General features: G+C 41.3%; 1 protein-coding gene across 1 annotated transcript in view; it reads right to left on the reverse strand.

The window, feature by feature from the left end:
- Window positions 1-22154, reverse strand: part of LOC132132338 (mediator of RNA polymerase II transcription subunit 13-like) — a 107821-nt gene that overhangs the window by 15682 nt on the left and 69985 nt on the right. Inside the window, exons 10-17 of the mRNA XM_059544716.1 lie at window positions 12647-12863; window positions 10967-10997; window positions 10587-10708; window positions 10184-10274; window positions 9572-9774; window positions 8929-9128; window positions 6606-7519; window positions 101-268 (exon numbers count right to left, since the gene is read on the reverse strand). Of these exons, the coding sequence (XP_059400699.1) occupies window positions 101-268; window positions 6606-7519; window positions 8929-9128; window positions 9572-9774; window positions 10184-10274; window positions 10587-10708; window positions 10967-10997; window positions 12647-12863 (1946 nt within the window). The remainder of the gene's footprint in view (window positions 1-100; window positions 269-6605; window positions 7520-8928; window positions 9129-9571; window positions 9775-10183; window positions 10275-10586; window positions 10709-10966; window positions 10998-12646; window positions 12864-22154) is intronic.

Below are 22154 nucleotides of genomic sequence, written 5' to 3' on the forward strand. Positions count from 1 at the left end.
ATCAATTTCAAAGTTCACTTTTGTCAATGAGTAATTTTGATCATTTTCACTCCAAAAACCATGATGGCCTTTTTGCTCAACAACTGCCCTTGCTGCTCACCATAAGACCCTCTTCCAGCCATTTTGTGAAACTGCTGCCAAGTGAGAGGCCCCTGGACTCCCCATGAGCGAACAGTCCTCTTCTTCTGGATGGCATCCTGAAGAACAGGCTGAAGAAAGAGGAGAACTCTTAACACATCCTGAGAGCACAGCCCGCTCACATCCACTGCTATAGAGACAGAGAGAGAAAGAAAGGGTGTTTAATACATACACTCAAATTGATCAATATTCAAGATTTATTACCACATATAATAGATTTTGACTGATTAATCAGAACCGATAGTCCATTGCTGGAACTATCGGCAAAAATCTATACCAGGTTGCGTCCGTTGCTAGAGTGGCTGAGAAGGGTCCGCTGTCATTATACAGTACGAGAACGGCCTCTAGAGGGAAAATATTTGACGCCCTCATGCGGTTTGTTTTGACACGTGAGACTTGTGACAAGTGGAATACTTAGACACAACGAAATGGTGTGTATACAGTATACTATAGTGTAGGGCAGGACGATTATGGCCTAAAGTCAAAACCTCGATTAATTGAACATTTTACCTCGATTATGATTAATGAATGATTATTTTGTTTCTGTTTTGTTTTTTTGCCCTCATAGTTCACTTACAAGGTTTGTACTGTAAACAGGGCCATAGTTGGTGTTTGCGGGGCCCCGGTTCAGGTTGTACCAGTGGGCCCTGTTTGAAAGTGTTTAATTTGTATGTTCGTTCTGTTTATTTGTTCATCAACATGCCCGCCACGTCCCAGAATGCAACGCGGCGCCCAAGCAATATTAGGCGCGGTCACTTTAAGAGACAATAAATGCATCCAATATAATACCCATACGATTTTTTTCTCAACTGATTACTTTAACTTAAGACATAACTGAAAGTTTTTTCGAACATACTATCCAAGATGGGTATTTTCACATATTTTTTATGTATTTGTCGGTACAAGAGCCAAAACAGACAAATTCGGTGTTCAAGTGTTTTGTGACGCCTCTCTCCACGTGAGCCCTGAACACCACGGTGCTGAAGTGGGCTCTTAAACATCCTTTTCAGTTTGTTTAAACTGCGAGTTGTTTTTGTTCGTTGAGGTGCAGGAGGAACTTAAAGGAGAACTTTGCAAATGAGAGCTTGGTTCAGTGTTGGTGTCTGTGAGACGCGGCTCTCTCTCCACGTGCCCACCGAGCACAGTGTACGAGTAACCAGCTACTCAGTTAAGTTTTTCCGCGTCTTGTGTTTGAATGCTATAAAGTCTTTTGAATGGTTACATTTGCAAGTGGCAAGGCTAAATAACACGTGAAAATTATACGATTTCGTGTCGACATGCAGCAGCATTCTGTCAACTGTCCTGAGCGTCTTTTTAGACTGGCCTCAGCCAGACGGTTGAGATCGACTATTAAAGCTGGGGTTTTTTTTCTATTGAAAGAACGATCATAGTTCACTATCAGCAGTTATTTGATCTATTTTCGTAACATTTCTTACATATTATTGCTCGGTGTAAGAGATAAAGATTAAAGATAAACAGTACCAGTACGATCGAGTGATTGCGTGTGTGAATTAGTCATACCGTCTCTATATTATTGTGAAGCTGGGGGTTGTAAATAGCCTAGTTCCTTAAAAAGTAGAAAAATATGCTATAATAAAAGTTTTGAGATTCTAAGATACTTTAATGATAAATCACAAGATAGCACTGACAACTGCGTTCCTCTGTGCGCGTAATCTTCTCAGCTATGAGTTTTCGTGCCACAATGCAGCTGCGCGAACATGGTAGCTCGATATAATAATACACATCCGATCGTCTAATCGCTTGAACGTCCAAACCATTAAAAACAAATACAACTGACAAAGTTTAGTGAAGACTCAAGGCTCATCGCTCGCATGCCATCACTATGTGTTGAACCGGCATTCACCTCCGTGTTTTGCTTTTATGCCACTGACTGGCAGAATCATGTGGCTACACACGTGCTAGTATGCTTTTAAGGGGGAAGTATTAACAGGAAATAACGAAATAACCGACATGGGAAAATTACGTCGGTTAGAGGTTCTAAATTTCGGTTTCGATTACTTTTCGATTAATCGTCCAGCCCTACTATAGTGCATGTTTTCTTATCATTAAATCATTTGTTGACTAGATGCTGCATTAGAGGAGAAAGAACAGCAGTAGTTTGCTGTCCAGGGTGAGAGGGCACTAACATTAGCAGCACCTCAAACAGGTTAAAACAATGTGACCAAAACACATGCAAGTACTTAATGTCATGATTGTTCCCATCTATTTGCATAAGTTTCTATCCACCTGGTCACTTTAATGCATTTGTTACCCAGCGAAATTGCATTTTTACAGCTAGTGATGTGAGAAAGCACACTAATATGAATACAGCTGAAAGGAATCCTGAGGTGCCACTCACATAGTTTTACATTAAATTACATTATGTTCATCCCAAATCATTGTTAATGTATGTAACCTAGGCTGTGTATTGTGTAGGGCTGCAACTAACGATTATTTTGATAATCGATTAATCTGTCGATTATTTTTACGATTAATCGATTAATCGGTTTATGTACTTATATTTTAGTTTTTTCCATTTTTCCCCCAAGTAAATTATTAATAAATGGTCTTTATCCTTCAGCATAGATTTTTAAGAGATTTTAACCATTTTGCATTGTCATATCCTAATCAAAAATATACGTGGAGTTGTTTTATTGTGTTAGTAATCCTTTGTCGAACTCTTCTGCAATCAGAACACTGACCCATACTCCAGGAAATTTCACAAGGAGATTTAAAATAATGTTTTCACCATGGCAGTCCTTAGAGCTCCTAAAGTAGTTTAACATCCCGAATGAAGCTTATTAAGGAATCTTTCAGAACATATTTTCACGAAGAATAAGGATAAAACAGAATAAAATTGCAGTGCATTGTATTTTATTATTTACTGGGAAACAGCTTTATAGCTTTTGCTGTGAAATTGTAAACAATCCTTCGAATAAAGTGCCAATGGCATGAAACCTGAATGGAAATCACAATTTAAAGTAAAATCCATCAGAAGGTTGTCCAGAAAAAAAAAATTGGACAGTCACACACAAAAAACCTGCTGTGTGAAAAAGAGCAGTGAATACTTAGAAAAAAAGTGCATTTCAAATATCTTTAAACATTTACCTCTCTCATTCAGTCATAATTAGGCTGCACGACTGAATTTTGAACTGGTAAACTACAAACTGATCACAGAACATGTTTGTAAAGCTTTAAATGTTAACTGTTAAAAAGCAATGTTATCAGCTTTTACGACTAAACATTTGCAAACAACATTGTACTGGAGAATCTGCACAAATAAAAGTCTTAGGGGCCGTTCACATATCGCGCCTAAAAACGCGTAGAAAACGCTAGGCGCCCCGCTTTCTCCTCCTTTCCAAAGCGCTCGGGCAGAAGCGCCCCTGAGGCGTCTGCCTTTGCTAAGCAACCATGACGTGCTCTCTCCTTGAAGACGCGGAAATTTCAGCAAAGGATAAATGGATTTGCAGCTCAAAAAATCGCTTGCAGTAGCTCTGCTACTAAATTTATTTCAAAATGGAAATCCATATACAACTATGATCAGCTGTTCCTTTCATCTTGACTGAGCTTTTAACGTTGTTACGGGAAAGGATGAAGCTGATTGGTTAGTTCTTGTCACATGACCCGCGATGCGCTTGCAGCATTCTGAAAAGTTGAGATGTTTTTAACTCGACGCGGTGCGGTGTTGGAAATAACGAACTTGAGCGCGCAAAAGACGCGATATGTGAACGTCCCCTTAAACAGTTCAGTAGTGCAGAGTTTACAGGTTACTCTTCTTTTTTGAAGGCTCAAAGTAAAGTACTCCCAGTCTCCCACATCCCGCTAAATGCTGCAGAGACGCTGTTCGGGAAGCACGTGACATAAAACGAGGCCAGCTATTGGCTATTCGCTACTTCTCCTGCTGTACTGGCTGAGTAAAACCTCCGGTGGCTCATTACTGCCACACTTTGGTCACCGCAGATTTGAAATATGCACGAAATGAGCCGCTTACGGCAAATAAAAGTTATTTAGCAACGAATCGATGACTAAATTAGTTGACAACTATTTTAATAATCGATTTTTATCGATTAAATCGATTCGTTGTTTCAGCTCTAGTATTGTGCATTTTTTTCAGTGAAATATTACCTTTCTGTGGCACTAATAAAGTTTGTTTGCTTCATATAGAGAGCTACAGATTTTTTTTGTTTTGTTTCAAACTCAATGCCACTTTGTTAATTCCTGAAGTGCTCTTTTGCCCATTTGGTGATTAAATAAACCGTTTTGGGCTACTGCTTGAATTGAATGCAACACCTCTGGTGTGTGTGATACCTGTGATTGTCCTATATACGAAGCAGTGCACCACATTTTGTCCACTTGTGCAACTGCCATATTTTGATTAGATAATCATCAAGTTTTCTAAAATAGAAGCAAATAAAGTGTGAGAGTATGCATAAAATATATTTATTTTATTTCAGTGCTTTGGCCTATGTACATTAACAATACTGTTAATATTAGTTAATGAACTATGAACTGTATAATCAATATGTGACCCTGGACCACAAAACCTGTCTTAAGTTACTGGGGTATAATTTTAGCAATAGCCAAAAAAAACATTTTTCTTTTATGCCAAAAATCATTAGGATATTAAGTAAAGATGAATATATTTTATGAATATATTTTGTCAATTACCTACTGTAAACATATTAAATGTTAATTTTTGATTAGTAATATACATTGCTAAGAGTTCATTTGGGGAAATTCAAAAGGCGATTTTCTCAGTATTTAGATTTTTTTGCTCCCTCAGATTCTAGATTTTCAAATAGTTGCATCTCAGTAAAATATTGTCCTCCTAACAAGCCATACATCAATGGAAAGCTTATTTATTCAGCTTTCAGATTTTGTATAAATCTCAATTTTGAGAAAGTGATACTTAAGACTGGTTTGGTGGTCCAGGGTAACATATATCATTAGTATTTAATTTTAATATTTTTATTCATTTACAATGTATGATTTAGTACTTTTTTCATTCAAAATCAATTTTAAAAAGTATCGGTTGATTAATCGTATCGGCAGGTGTGGTCCAACCTAGCTATCGGTATCGCATTATTGTCTGCGATTAATAGCAATTAATCGCATTGTTTTACACAAAACTAATAATGCATTCAAAAGTATTCTATTGTGCACATTTTTCATTTAAAAGTAGGCTTACTGCTAAATGAACAAAAGTGTAATAATTTGTTTGCAAACACTTTAAACAAAAAAGGTGCTTTTTACAGCAGTTCCTTTTACATTGTAGCAGTTAAAATATTTATTGTAGCCTGAATCTCAACTTATAACATTGATGTAATTAAATTAAACATAAAATAAGCCATTTGTCACTGCCAGGACATAACAAGAGACTTGATCATAACATTGTAACAGGCACCTTCCTATTAGAAACCTGCACATACGCGGGATCCATCGCAGCAGAGTGCGGCGTGGGACAACACTTGTTGGGCGGGTTTAGACTCGTGTGTGTGGGATGCAGGAGAATAATTAGGGTGTGCTCACACTAAGCAGTCTTAACCCCCAAAGCCTGGTTCATTTGACTAGTGTGATCGCTCCGTTTAGCAGTGCCTGTCTCGGTTAGAAGAGGTGGACAATAGCGCGGTTCAGTTATATATAGATCAGTGAGTGTGAGCGCTAACTGTGCCGGATCGCAGATCTTCTCAAACATGCTGCATGATTGAAGGGAATATTTCTGAGCAGCAAAAGTGTGTTACCGTGTCCCATATGACTCAAAATAATAAATCACAAAGTTAACATAATTCACACCACTGTGTTGAGCGAGAGCGCTTCTCTGCTGTCTTCACGTGCTATTGGAAACTTCCTATTTCCAACTTAAGTCATGATTACGAGCTCGTTGCATTCTTTTCTGTTAAAAATAACAGTGGACAGATGTTTGTGAATGCTGATGCTTAGCCTAAATAATTTGATTGGCAGCATCCCCTCCTGTGACCCATGATTTGTCTGTATGTGTATTCAGAGCCAGTGCGCAACAGACTTTCATAATAATAAAAAACTGTGTCAATTAATGCGTTAACGCGATAACCTAAGCCCAGCCCTAAAAGTAAATAATAAATAAATACATCTGGGTAACTGAACCTATACTGTTAAGGGTGTCGTGTTCACAGGTAACTGTAAAATGAAGTAGCTGTGTAATAAGCGATGTAATGTACATCCAGCCGGGTGTTCTCAGAATAAACCCCTTTAGGCTGATACACCCAGTCAGGGTTTATTCTGAGAGAACAACCAGCTGGATGTACATTATCCCTTACATATGGTCAACTTTGACCTCAAGGTTTCATGGCTATCTTCTTTTGTAAATATGAATGCATTCATTCTTTTATGATCCTATCTGTGGTAATTAAGCTTAATGAGGAGTATTGACTTTTGTTGTAAATAGAAATGAAGTGTGAACAAATGGCGAATATGCGCTAATCTCTCACCGCTGTGTTTGGCCCAATGGTGCAAACACGTGCTCTTCACCAGCGTCTCATCTACCTTCCCACCGGACATGTTATCCATGAATTGCCGCCCATGTTCTAGAGCCAGGTAACAGTCATTGTGGAAGTCCCTTTCCTCCACACGCACACATGGTGGTACAGTGGTGCCCCCTGGCCCTTGGGAAGACAGTCCCTCAGGGTCCAAAGCCAGCATAGGGGAGAAGGGATTAGTGCACTGATCCTGCAGGAGAGAGAGAAGCTCGTCCGGGACTCGATCCTTGCCTCCACCCCCTGTCTTCTCCAGCGACGTGCTCCGTATCATCTCAAAGCGCTTCTCCACCTCCTGGCTCACGTCCGAACCCCGTCCAATGACATCCAGCTCATCTTCCAGAAAGAGGCCGGAGCCATTACCGTAGCGCCGATTGACGACAGCACTGAAGCCACACCCACAGGGATACTGAGCCTCCATGTTTGGGTCACTGATGTAAATGCCCACGTCAGCACCTTTGATGTTCATGTTGCAGACGCAGATACAGCAGCTGTCAAAGTTGCAGTCCTTGAACAGGTTCATGACCGACTCCGACAGGATGAGGTTGACGTATAGGCTGTGGGCTTCGGGGATGGAGGGAACCGTTGCAGGCTCGACAGAGTTGAGCGGCCTGCAGGTGGAGGGCGTAGAGGCCGGCGAGTACAGGTCAGAGTTCTCATATTTGAGAGAACCTTGCACACTAGCTGGGCCTCTGGGGGTCCGGGGTGTCCTTGGGGTACGAGGGGTGGGAGCTGAGAAGCGAGGTGTGGCAGGGGATGGTAGGATGTTTGTGCCGCTGTTGCTGGGCGGAGCGCTGTTAGACAAGAATGGCGTGTGGGTCTGAGGGGTATACGTCTGGATGTACTCTTGTTCCATAGCATTGCATTCACTAGAGTGCAAAAAAGCAGAAAAAAGACAAGAGGTTAATTGGGACATTACTGAAGTCAAACCCTACAACAAATAACCAACATTTAAAACATCTTGTCTATTCTCACTAGATACACATAGTAATACACATAGATGTTATACACATAGATGAGTATTACAGAGTGGACATATCATGAGCTGCACTGTACTTGTATCCTAAGAAGACCTCAAGGGGGGAGGAAGTGAGAAACTATTTTAGGCAGACGGTCCAACAGGCAGCTGTGCAAGAAATGAAAGCACATCTTGTGCCACATGGACCGTATGTATGTGCATGAGTGTGAGAATGCCGAGTGTGGCCTTTAAAAACAGGCAGGTGTTTGAAGGTCCCTATTTGAAGTCGTGGCCCAATCCCCCAGCTGCTGTGGGTTATAAAAGGCAACTAACCAGCTCATAAAGGGCTTTTGGACTGACTTAAACAAATGTGGACTTTACGACCAGACTTATCGCCCTGTCATCGACCATTCACAACACCCCGCTCCTCTCTCGATTTCACTGATTTTCTACAAACATCAAAAATAATGTCTATTATTAGTTAATGAGAACTGTGTTCTTTTTGCTCTCTGAGATTAATGCATGAAAATAACTATCAGATTTTTTTTTTCATCTCTTTTGATATAGCAGCAGTATAGAGACAATACAAGTAGCATAACTCAAGTCTAACTTTAGACTAACAGAATGAAAGTGTTTTTGAAGTTGACCTTGACACAGGTTCATAACATCACTTGAAATGGCAAACCAGACGACAAGATTATGAATTAACACCACGTGAATAACAATCAGATGTGGTAGACTCAGCTAACACTATCTATACAAATCAACCAGTCCACGAGAAACAGTAGCTTGAGTGTAGACAATAAAGAAGCTCTGAGATAAGCAGCTACTAAATATAAGAAAATAAAAGGACAGTGGCAGCAGATGGATTTGACAGGCTAATTACCCGCGTTAACACCTGTTCTTTGCTTTTATTCTTTATTCACCATTACTAAAAAACAAAAGGTGTGTGGGTGCAACTGATTCCACAGAGAATTAGTTTGTACATACAGTGAATCTTGCAGAAAATTATATTTTACCCCAAAAATCAAAATGGAAAGACATTTCACAGAAAATAAACTTTTTTTTCATTGTGCCATCATTTATGACAATTAAAGACAAATAGATGGCTGAGAATTTAGCAAGGCTTTGTGCTTTACTGTCAGAATGAACAAAATGTTAATTGCAAAATACATTTTATTTTAACATCTTCATTTTGAATTCGGGGGGAAATATGGCCCAGACATTTCTTTGTGAGACCCTCTGAGTGCATACAAAAGTAAAGATATATGTGGTTCATACACTAGGTTAAGTATATTTCACCCTAAATGTGAAACTTACCCATCCTTGCTGAAAATGGTCATAGCAGGTACAGAGCTGAGTAGCTCTAGTTTTCCCACTGTCCAGCTTGGCCTGTAAACACACTCATCAGGCAGTTTGATAGGGGGCAGGCATTGACTGGGCAAAGACTTCAGGGGGGCAAACATGGAACAGCCCACAAACGGCTGACACAAGTCAGGCTTGTACACAAATGAGAAGTCCTGGGGAGAGAGAGAGAAAACCATATTCAATTTGCCGTTCCAGTCATTCCAGTTCTATAGCACTTATATATCATTGGTCTTTTTGTTGTTTTTGATTGCTTCCACTGTCCTCATCTGTAAGTCGCTTTGGATAAAAGCGTCTGCTAAATGAATTAATGTAAATGTAATGTAATAGCAACTCAATAAAAAATGAACAAATTAAAGAAAGTACTTAAGTAAATGCATGCAAGCAAAAGTTCAACAAGTTTAGAGGTCATACATTTAACTAGAAGCCAAAAAAGAAAAAAAACTCATATAAAAAAAGTGCATTCTGATTGGCTGTGGTTGTGTTGCTCTTCAAAGCACTTTGCTGTCATTGAAGACAGAAAAATGACTTGGCACTGGATACGTTCAGCACTGCACATGGTTAGAACATGGTGTAGCAGTCTTCATACTCGTCTCACCTTGATTTCAGAAGGTTTGGGGCTGCAGAAACTCTCCTCCACCTCAATTTTAAACTGACCACACAGAACAGTAGGGCCATCTAGAGTGTTGAGACCAGAGCCTGGCTCCATACATCCATACTCTTTGTTCATGGGAGAGTAACCCATGTTGTGCTGCTCTAAAGACGGAGGCGTAGGGAACATCTGGTGTAGATCAGCCGTGCCTGAGGGATGGATGAGCAGAGGGAAAGATGACATGTAAACGGAAGGATGCAGGGGACGATGCACAAGACATGCTTGATAAAAAAATATGTTTTTAGTCATCTCATAACCCTATTTCCCACTTTTTCTTGTGGAAAGCAAAAGCACTTACTGTCAAAATGTCAAAGTTGCTCTTTTCCATACAAAACTTTTTTTTTTAGTTTTGATTTGGTTTATTAAAAAGCGTACAGTATTTCTGAACCCTTAATTTTTGCATGTTAAAGACCCTGTTCCCACTCAAAGAAATATGTGCATGATGTTACTGCTCGTCTCCGAGCAATGTAAGAGTTGTCACAATGGCCAGCAGGGAGCAGTATACAGAGTTTGAATGAAGAAGTAAACCCTGTATATTTATAGACAGACTGTGCTCACTTATACAGGAGACAGGGTCCAGTGTGGCTGGCTTCGACTCTTTGCTGCCAAACTTCTCATCTGCTCCATTTACAGCTCTCCGTGCTCCAGGCTATGGAGAAATACACAAATTAGCCAAAAATCTGAGCTATGATTTCATTAAAATTACAGCAATTTCTCTAAAAGTGGGCAAAAACACATTTCCATTGCAACATACCCTTATTTTCAAATAGCCATGCAATGGTAATTTTAACAGTAATTACATATCGATGATATATTTTAACATCTAATTTTGTACGGCAATCAGCTCCGTGCCCAGAAGTCATTGTGAAAATTTGCCAATCCAGCAGAATGTATTTTCACACAGTGACACAAAGGGGGCACAAAACAGAAAGAGATAATAGAAAGACAGCTTGATACTAACTGTTTGTTCGTCCTCATCTGAGTTGAAGAGGTTGTCCAGGTCTTTGAAGGAGACTGCAAGGTCTGAATCATGTATGAGGCTGGTGGAAGCAGCCCGGTTATTGGCTGCCGCCCGCTGAGCATCTGAGAGAGAGAAAGAGAGTGAAAGCTTAACACACAAGCTTGTTCTCCAGCTTTATCTAGTGTAACCACAGCCTGGGCTTAAGACCATATCAGGAGCCCTTTTCCTCACTCAGCGAACACATTTAACCTTTATGGGCAACAATACACTAAAGTGACCCAGCCTGTCAACAGGGAAACAATTTCAAATAAAATTAATGGACTCAGGGTTTGAGAGGGGTTCATGAGAGAGTCAGTGGAGTGTAACAGGACGGTCCTTACCATCTGATAGTGCAGCACTGCCATCTTCTCCCTGTGAGAGCAAAAGAAAAGCAAAGGTTTAAAATAACACATTATAATGCACAGACACACAAAGGTTACGTAGGTTATGCATATTAGATATGCAGGGTCCAAAACGTACTCTGACACTTAATCGCAAATGAGTTGAGACAAAACTAGAACATACACTATAAAATGGTGACCTCCAAATGTTACCTTAAAGAGCTATTTATACTTGATTTAACCCTTAAAATAGTTCTGTTTGGTACAGATTAATGTATTTAGGTGATATTTTTGACACCTCTATGACATATTTTTGACAAAGTAGTCCTCAGTATCTAAAAATTAGGCACACACTCATTTACTTTTCCACAAAACATAAGATAAAACCGTCCAGTGTGTCAGTTTGTGATCACATGTTGGCTAACAATCACCCAGAAGCAGCCAAAATATCAGAAAAAGTGACAGCAAAAGAAGAGTGAGGGAGAGTGTGAAAGAGAGAAACAGAAGATGACGAGTAAGAGAGAAACAAAAGATGTTGAGAGAGAGAAAGAGAGAGTGTGAAAGCATATTTATATTTTACCACCAAATTATATCTTCCAAGCACAGAATAATAAATAACATTGTAATAGAAGATAACAGCGCATGCTAATGAGACTGCAGCTTTCCCTCAGCACCTTACAAACCCACCACAGACCCTTAACATGCCCCTCATGGAACCTCCACATCTCAGAGCAATCATTACAATGCAAACTGCATGCTATGCAGAGATTCATTACGCCATGCCTAATTTCATTATGCTGCAGGTCATCTCTCTGCAAAAAGAGTGTAATCTGTTGCTCTGTTCACACACTATACGTCCTAATGACCAACTCCGTAATAAAAGCCTATACATGCAAACCGCAAGACGCTTTAAGTATGTGTGAAAATCCAACTGGAACGGGAGAGACTTGATCACACACTCTATGCTCTCCTCCACATTTGAAGGTTTCAGATTCAGATCTCAGATGGGAATCTCCCATGAGCTGAAGACAGCAGACATGACGCCAGCATATTACATGCTAAACTGCCAATGGAGAATATGCGGTGTCTAAAATTTCTTTTTGCATTGAACAATTGTCCATGTGATGAAATGGTATTCACAACCCTTTTTACTTCTGTAACAAATGGAAAATGAAAATAACTTGTGAAAAGTAAAGAGCACCCTTACATTTACATTTTTTTTTTCAATTTATACCTTTATTCAGTAAGGATGTATAAAATTTATCAAAAGTGCTAGTAAAGACATTTATAATGTTACAGAAGATTTATATTTAAAACATGCTGTTCTTTTAAATGGCTTCACAGTTTTCACAGAAATATTAAGCAGCACAACTAGTTCTCAACAATGATAATGTTTCTTGAGCACCAAATCAACATATTAGAATAATTTCTGAAGGATCATGTGACACAGAAGACTGGAGTAATGGCTGCTGTAAATTCAGCTTTGCCATCAAAAAAAATATTGTCGTTGTTTTTACTGTATGTACGTATGTTTTACTGTATTTTTCATCAAATAGATGCAGCCTCTGTGAGCTTAAAATACCTTGAAAAAAAAAAATCTTACCAACCCCGAAATTTGTAACATTAGTTTAACCCAAGGAGTAGTGCATAATGACATCTCTAGCAAAAGACTTTGCTCACCTTGTGTTTCTTCCCTGGTTCTCTATCTCCCCCAGCTTTGTCTTTCTTATCTGAGAAGGTGAACTTAACATCTCCATCGACGAAGGCGTAGGGGTCGACCTCAGGCTCATGGTCGCCGTCTGTGATGGCTGCAGCCAGGTGCTGGTTCTGTCGCTGCAGGTACGTCTGGATCCGTTCATCTGAGACCTTGAGCGGTCTTTTGGAGGCAACCATTAACCTGGACAGGACAAAAGAAAAATAGGTCAAACCTAGACTAAAATATTATAACACTGCTTGTATACCATCATAGGGCTTTATAATTTTACTCGAAAAAACGATAACAAGAGTTTGCCCCACGGACCATTTATCCGCTCAGATCAAAGATCAAACAGCAGTGCAGCACGGGTTTAATAGAGCAGATGAGTTTACTTGCTGATGTGTCTCGGTCAAGCGACCACTAAACATCGCTGTGGGATCTAGTGTGAAGCACTTGAATTTGTAGAACACAAATGACTCGTTGATTTAAATTAGTTTAAAGCCAGATGTAACCATGCTGATAAACAGGAGAAACAATGTCCATGGCAATACAGTCTGAAGGCTTTTAATCTACAAATCGCCATCATTTAACATGGATTTACTGTAGTAACAACACTAACTGTACCATGGTATTGTGCCAGAAATGTGATATTCATATAAAATTTTATTAGGCCTATATCATTAACGTAGACATGTATTAAATGAGCAAAAGAATTTAATAATATATTTTTAGATTAAGCTATAGTGTTTACCCATTTATACTAAATATATTTAGACTACTGTTTTTTTTTTTATACAAACAACTGAAACCAGTAGCAAGGTCACTTTTTCTTTTTTTTTTTCTTTTAAATCGCTGTCCATATAAGCAATATTGACTTTTAGCCTAAATTATTAACTAACATTCTGGTCAACAAAGTTCTTTATTTGAAGCACAATTCTACAAGAAAGGTAACTTACTGAAGAAATGTTGGTGCTAAAAGTGCTTCACTAAGGTGAAATTTAAACTTAAAACATCTCAAGATAAATTAAATAAAAAGAAAATCTTAATTAAGAGTTTTAAGGGCTTCAAACTGAACATCTCATTGCTCAATGTCTTATGGACTATCCTCCATTGCAGTCATATGCCCCTTGGATGGCCAACCTCTGTATTTTGGCCTTCTTGATCTTTGGCCTTGGCTAAACCAGCTGGCCACACTCTCTGGCAGCTAAATCTTCCAGACTTGGCCCCTCTACGCTGATTCTTATCAGATCTTCCACTGTGTCTGAATGAAGGGATGCTCTAGTGCAGTGGTTCTCAACCTTTTTTTTTTCCAGCGGGCCGCACTATGGTCCAAGTGCAGTCTCGCGGGCCGAACGCATATAATTTACATATTACGTCACCAATACAAACCAACCTGATTTATAATATTATAGCCTAAATATTATGATATCTAATCTATTACATTCATTGAAATAAATAAATAATTCTACTCCCCATAAATAAAACACCTGATGCTGTCGGGAGCTAAACAATATGTGAGATTCAGCTCGAAAGGAGTAACAGCACAAAGAAGTTTCGATTGTAAAGCCTTTGTTATACTTTTCGGATGAGCAATCCGGATGCTTACACCGCCAGCGCGGACGCAGACTTCAATTTATACTTCTGAATGCGCACGCTGATGGTTCGCTCTGCGACAAACAATTGCCCAGAATTATTGCACATCTGACTGTCTTTATATTCTTTTATTGACGGATTACACAGGTTCGAGTAGCAATGAGCTTCTTCCTGCGCATGTGCAATTGTGCTTTTGAAGACTACTGACCACGCGCACCTGTCTGTACGTGTTCATTCGCTGGCAATTTCACATTTCTTTTTTTCTCCCTTAAAAACAAATTTGTCCATTCTGATGCTCAATTTTACCTTAACTAATGGCTGTTGATGACTATTTGAATTGAATTCTGCCAAAGTGCGTGCTTGTATGTGTTCGTTAAATGCGTAACGTTATGCGAGTAGGTCTGCTCATGTCTGAAAATAATATATGAAAAACAAAATAATTTCACATAAAACATTAGGATATAGCTTATATTTCATTATTAGCCTACATTTTTTAATGTAAAAAATAAATTGTAAAACTGAAAGTTTTTTTTTTTAATTTTTTTTTTATTCAGCACATGGCGGGCCGCATTTGAATTCGTCACGGGCCACATGCGGCCCGCGGGTTGAGAACCACTGCTCTAGTGTCTGATTTGTATGGCTAAACAGTTCCTTAACAGCTTATACTACTGTTTCAGCTATTAAAATAGGTCTGTTTTGTGTAATAGCAAAGTGATTTTTTTATTTTTTTTTATTAAGTTAATTTAGAAAAACATTTGGAGCATTTTTTGTTTGTTAAATATACGTTTTATTTAAATTTTTAACGACCAAGCAGCCAGCGGCAGACAGTGAGCCTAGGTTTAATAACTTTATGCGCAATCAAAGATTATTAATAATCTTTCTTGTTCTGTCCTATCTATGATATGTTGCTGCCTTTATTACTGTCCTAAACATTTAAAAGAAACATTTCTATATAAATGCATATACTTGTTTTTATATGAATGTATTTTACAACAATACAAAGAGCAATGTGTAACATTTTACCAGATTTTAGACTTATTCACTTATTTGTAAATAAAAAATTTCACTAGATTTTATAAACTTATTGTGCACCCGTGACTTTTGCTGCTGAATTATCCACTAACCTAGTTTATAATAGTATTTTTGTCAGATTATAATTATATATATTTAAATTTGTTATTTTTCATTAAAATTAATTTGTCTATATTTAGTAGATTGTGATTAAATTCTACATTGATTAAAAAAAAAAAGTGCTAGTATCGGATTGAATTGGTATCAGTAGATACTCCGAATTTTCAGTATCGGATCGGTTCTGAAAAATGGAATCGTTGCATCCCTATTTCTAAGGGATAAAAAATATAATTATATTGCAGCCTGCACCGCAAACTGCTGATGATACGAGTCAAAATCAGGCAAAACAAACCTGTTGTGTCGCCTGACAAAACATGCATGAACTTTTTTGAAATTGAATTTTTTTTTTTTAATGACAAGAAGAGTGTAAAGAATTAAAAAATGTGAAGTGTTGTGTCCTAACCATAAAGAGTAGTTCAAAACCACAATGGTCAGGTGTCTACAATTTTCAATTTAAACTTGAAAGAAATTAAAAAAAAGGACATTTATTGTGACAGTTATTGATATGAGTGTGAGTTAGGTGTGTGATATTACTTAGACCAATCAAGTGGGCAACATTTTGGATTAAAAGATTATTTGAGTGAAATTAACATTCATAGCATAATAGAAAACCTATATCAGTTTTCTGTTATAAAATTATAATGCTGTCTACACACTTTCAAGTTTTATCAAGTTTGAAAATTCTAAAAACAGTTCTATTGCTCATTGCCTCTCAAATCTTCATTTGTTAATGTATGTTATGTAAAATCCCACTGTGTTGGTTGAATGGTATGTATCTCACACAGATCAGACCACTGTAGCTCTGATGGGGGGTGACAGCGAACAGTGGCGCTGGCCAGAGATTAAACCCATTTTGAGGCCCCAGAGAGCACAGGGATTACACTTGGCAATCTAACAGCCGAACAGACAAAAGAGGACACTAGCCAAGTGCGTACTGGGATTGCACTGCATACCATTACATCTCACTGTGGTCAACACAGTGACAGCTCTCTAAACTTCTTCCTGATCTTGGTCAACTCCAGGCAAACAACAATCTTATAGATGCAAACAAAGTACTGGAATGTTGACGTACATCTTAAATTGTTGAAGGAATTTGCATTATTTAAAACATCAAATATTTATGAAGAACACATGCTAAAAAAACTTTCAAAGCAGACATTTTTTGTTTCTATTGAGGGATTAGGGGGACATCTTTTTTAACTTAATACTATCAACAAGCATTCTTCCAGGAAGACAACGGCACGACTGAGCGATGTGTACGCTTCATTGTGTCATAACACTGGTGCTTTGTGAATTTATGAGGGCCTAAAGTCATTGCTTTCAATAGCACTCATCCGCAATGGTTTAGAGGAAAAGTTGATACTACACGAACATTATTCACAGATATGGGTCCAAACACTCTCACACAGGCCAATATCAGTACAACCAACAAATGTTCCCCCTTAAACAGATTCAGCAAACCCAATTTAATGTTAATAGATGTGACATTATGGACTATATGAAACAACAAATGTTTTTGTTTTTGAAGCAAAGTAACACAGAAAATAGTAATAAAAGTATAGGCACAAGAATATTAATCATGCATATTAGCACAAATACAGATCAAGGTGCAGTAAAACAAGTTCACTTTTTTTGGAAGCTGCGGTGTGGGTAACCGTTTAATGATTTAAATTTCTGGAGAAAGCAGATAAGATGTACATGTCGGCAAATATTCTTCACACAAGTAAACATGTCATGATTGTGACATATTGGACAGCACTGGCACCGGTGTCAAATGACTGTGCTTTTAAATCAAGGTAGCCGCATGGGAAGCAAGTTCCTTTGGTGCTTTTCCTGGAAGTCTGAAGGGTTGGTGCATGTTGCAAGATTGTCAGTAGCTGCGTTTACGTGGACCTTACTAATCCGATTGTAATAGGACTAGAAGCACAATCAGAATAAAAAAAAAAGTCACATGTAAACACGTCAATCGGATTGAATTGGCCAGATCCAATTAAAATTTTTATCGGATTTTAAAGGGTGGTTTATTCCTTTAGTAATCTGAGCGAGAGGACATGTAAACACTTGATCGGATTGAAAACCGAAATTGGAAAGTACTGCGCATGCGTAGTGATGTAGAAATAGCGTAATGACGTATGACGTGCGGAACAAGCTGTTCTTCCTGGCTAATAAAGTGTTATAAATAAGTATCCCGACATTATAAAACTCTCCTTTCACTCAGTGTTTGTGAAGTGGAGCAGGACAACATTCCACCAGTCCTTGTTTAAGACTCTCATCAACAAATAGAGTAAACCGTCCAGGCAGGGGTCGAGACCAAAACATCCATCCAAACATAAACAAGACACGAACACAAGGCAAGGACAAGAGCTGACGGACATGAATTAAACATTCAACAAGGACTCCGTGACACATACACAGACAGACCGGGTATAAATACACAGAAGGTGAATGAGGGAACTGGAGACAGGTGGGGAATAATCAATTAACTCAAACAAGGAGGAAGGTGACCAAATAAGGGAACAGACAGTTAATAAGGTGACAGACACCGTGGGAAAGGAGGGCAACTAGTGGAAACCCAGGGACACAACCCAGACAATGTGACAGTACCCCCCCTCTACGGAGCGTCTCCCAGACACTCCACGACAGACACAAAACAGAGACCAGGAGGGAGGCGGACAGGTGGAGGCTCAGGGGGAGGGACGGAGGGCCAGAAAAGAAAAACATGGGGAACAGACACCAGAAGTGTGAACACAAAACAGGGAGACCAGGAGGGAGGAGGACCGGAGGAGGTTCAGGGGGAGGGACGGAGGGCCAGACTGACAGAGAGGAACAGGGACAGGAGTGAACACAAAAACAAAAAACAACATGAAGCCCCTCCAGGGCGGGGCAGAAGACCACCACGTCTGTGTGGTGGAGACTGGAGTCCCCCAGGGCGGAGCAAAGGACCACCACAACCGTGTGGTCAGGGCGGAAGCCCCCCAGGGCGGAGCAGAAGACCACCACAACCATGTGACCACCACCCCCACAGAGTCCTCCAGGGCGGAGCGGAAGACCCCCACAGCCGTGTGGTCAGGGCGGAAGGCCCCCAGGGCGGAGCAGAAGACCACCACAGCCATGTGGTCAGGACCAGAGCCCCCCAAGGCGGAGCAGACCTCCGTGCGGCTGCACCAAAGGAACAACGAAACTCTGGTAATTCCCTGGTGTCCTTACTGGACTCCAGAAGATTGGTGCTGGCCTGACACTGCTCATGAAGATCATTGGTGACTTGTATTTGCTCATGAAGATCATTGGTGACTTGCATTTGCTCATGAAGATCAGAGGTGACTTGACTCAGTCCCTGAAGATCACCGGTGACTTGACTCAGTCCCTGAAGATCACCGGTGACTTGACTCAGTCCCTGAAGATCACCGGTGACTTGACTCAGTCCCTGAAGATCACCGGTGACTAGCCCTGACTCTGGAGGATCAGCGGTGGCTTGACTCAGTCCCTGAAGATCACCGGTGACTAGCCCTGACTCTGGAGGATCAGCGGTGACTAGCCCTGACTCTGGAGGATCAGCGGTGACTGGCACCTGACTCTGGAGGATCAGCGGTGACTGGCACCTGACTCTGGAGGATCAGCGGTGACTGGCACCTGACTCTGGAGGATCAGCGGTGACTGGCACCTGACTCTGGAGGATCAGCGGTGACTGGCACCTGACTCTGGAGGATCAGCGGTGACTGGCACCTGACTCGACTCTGGAGGGTCCACTGGCACCTGACTCGACTCTGGAGGGTCCACTGGCACCTGACTCGACTCTGGAGGGTCCACTGGCACCTGACTCGACTCTGGAGGGTCCACTGGCACCTGACTCGACTCTGGAGGGTCCACTGGCACCTGACTCGACTCTGGAGGGTCCACTGGCACCTGACTCGACTCTGGAGGGTCCACTGGCACCTGACTCGACTCTGGAGGGTCCACTGGCACCTGACTCGACTCTGGAGGGTCCACTGGCACCTGACTCGACTCTGGAGGGTCCACTGGCACCTGACTCGACTCTGAAGGGTCCACTGGAACCTGACTCGACTCTGGAGGGTCAGCTGAGACTCTCATCCTGTGCAGCGGCGCTGGGCAAGCAGCCATCTTGGGCCATAACTCTGGACAGGCGGCCATCTTGTACTGTGGTGCTGGGCTGGCGGCCATCTGGGGTTGTGGTGCTGGACTGGCGGCCATCTTGTATTGTGGCGCTGGACCGGTGGCCAATTTGGGCATTGGCGCTGGGTTAGCGGCCATCTTGTGCTGTGGCGCTAGGCTGATGGCCATCTTGGGCTGTGGCGCTAGGCTGACGGCCATCTTGGGCTGTGGCGCTGAACCGGTGGCCAAAGTGGGCATTGGCGCTGGGCTGGCGGCCATCTTGTACTGTGGCGCTGGACTGGTGGCCAATTTGGGCATTGGCGCTGGGTTGGCGGCCATCTTGGGCTGTGGCGCTGGAACGGTGGCCAATTTGGGCATTGGCGCTGGGTTAGCGGCCATCTTGTGCTGTGGCGCTTGGCTGGTAGCCATCCTGGGCAGTGGTGCTGGACTGGCGGCCATCTTGGGTTGTGGCGCTTGGCTGGTTGCCATTCTGGGCAGTGGTGCTGGGCTGATGACCACCCCGCCGGAAGAGACAGAAGTGGCTGGGGCATCCCACCGAAGCCGATGCTGCAGGTAGCGCACGAATTCCCAGAATTCCAGTGTCTCTAACTGCGCCATCTCCTCCTGAGACACTGGATCATCCAGCCCGCCATTAAAATAGTCTTTAAGGGCTGCGTCATTGTATCCCATGCCCTCGGCCAGGGACCAGAACACCTGTGCCAGGGCACCCACCTCATTGCCCTCTTGGCGGAGGGCGATCAACCTCAGATACTTCGCCCTCCGCTCCGCCATTCTGGCTGGGGAGCGGGAAAAAGACATACCGCTGGTTCCTTGCATGACGGAGTCCTTCTGTCACGATCGGTGTTACAAAGAACCACGGGAGAGGGAACCAATTGCAGGTAAGTCTTTTATTAAAGGGTAATCCAAAAAGGGTAAACAGTCCAGGCAGGGGTCGAGACCAAAACATCCATCCAAACATAAACAAGACACTAACACAAGGCAAGGACAAGAGCTGACGGACATGAATTAAACATTCAACAAGGACTCTGTGACACATACACAGACAGACCGGGTATAAATACACAGAAGGTGAATGAGGGAACTGGAGACAGGTGGGGAATAATCAATTAACTCAAACAAGGAGGAAGGTGACCAAATAAGGGAACAGACAGTTAATAAGGTGACAGACACCGTGGGAAAGGAGGACATCTAGTGGAAACCCAGGGACACAACCCAGACACTGTGACAAGCACTGCACAACAGTTCATGTGCTGGTTGTCGCCTAACTAGAACCCTAAGTAGATAAATATCGTAAAAGATCGTTATCTTTTTAAAACAGCATGTGACAACAGCGGGAATATATCTGTATATTCATGCAGTGTGAGCATGTCAAAAGAGTAAATCTGATCAGAAGCTTGTGACAAATGCATTAACCTGATTTAGCGTTCATGTAAACACTACATTCGGATTCATCAATCAGAATGAATTCATTCCAATGGAAGCAAAAAGTGTCCATAGTACCTAGTGCTAAGCATGTACAGTCGTGGCCAAAAGTTTTGAGAATTACACAAATATTAGTTTTCAAAAAGTTTGCTGCTAAACTGCTTTTAGATCTTTGTTTCAGTTGTTTCTGTGATGTACTGAAATATAATTACAAGCACTTCATACATTTCAAAGGCTTTTATCGACAATTACATGACATTTATGCAAAGAGTCAGTATTTGCAGTGTTGGCCCTTCTTTTTCAGGACCTCTGCAATTCGACTGGGCATGCTCTCAATCACAGTGCTCCATCGTGCTGGAAAATGCATTGTTCTTCACCAAACTGTTGTTGGATTGTTGGAAGAAGTTGCTGTTGGAGGGTGTTTTGGTATCATTCTTTATTCATGGCTGTGTTTTTGGGCAGAATTGTGAGTGAGCCCACTCCCTTGGATGAGAAGCAACCCCACACATGAATGGTGTCAGGATGCTTTACTGTTGGCATGACACAGGACTGATGGTAGCGCTCACCTTTTCTTCTCCGGACAAGCCTTTTTCCAGATTCCCCAAACAATCGGAAAGGGCCTCATCAGAGAATATGACTTTGCCCCAGTCCTCAGCAGTCCATTCACTATACTTTCTGCAGAAGTGTCTTCTGAAGTGTCGTAATTTAGAGAAGTGGCTTCTTTGCTGCCCTTCTTGACACCAGGCCATCTTCCAAAAGTCTTCACCTCACTGTGCGAGCAGATGCGCTCACACCTGCCTGCTGCCATTCCTGAGCAAGCTCTGCACTGGTGGCACTCCGATACCGCAGCTGAATCCTCTTTAGGAGACGATCCTGGCGCTTGCTGGACTTTCTTGGGCGCCCTGAAGCCTTCTTTACAAGAATTGAACCTCTTTCCTTGAAGTTCTTGATGATCCTATAAATTTTTGATTTAGGTGCAATCTTAGTAGCCACAATATCCTTGCCTGTGAAGCCATGGTTTGCAGGTCACCATGGTTAACAATGGAAGAACAATGATTTCAAGCATCACCCTCCTTTTAACATGTCAAGTCTGCCATTCTAACCCAATCAGCCTGACATAATGATCTCCAGCCTTGTGCTCGTCAACATTCTCACCTGAGTTAACAAGACGATTACTGAAATGATCTCAGCAGGTCCTTTAATGACAGCAATGAA

This window comes from Carassius carassius, chromosome 49 (assembly GCF_963082965.1).
Source record: "Carassius carassius chromosome 49, fCarCar2.1, whole genome shotgun sequence".
Lineage (NCBI taxonomy): Eukaryota > Metazoa > Chordata > Actinopteri > Cypriniformes > Cyprinidae > Carassius > Carassius carassius.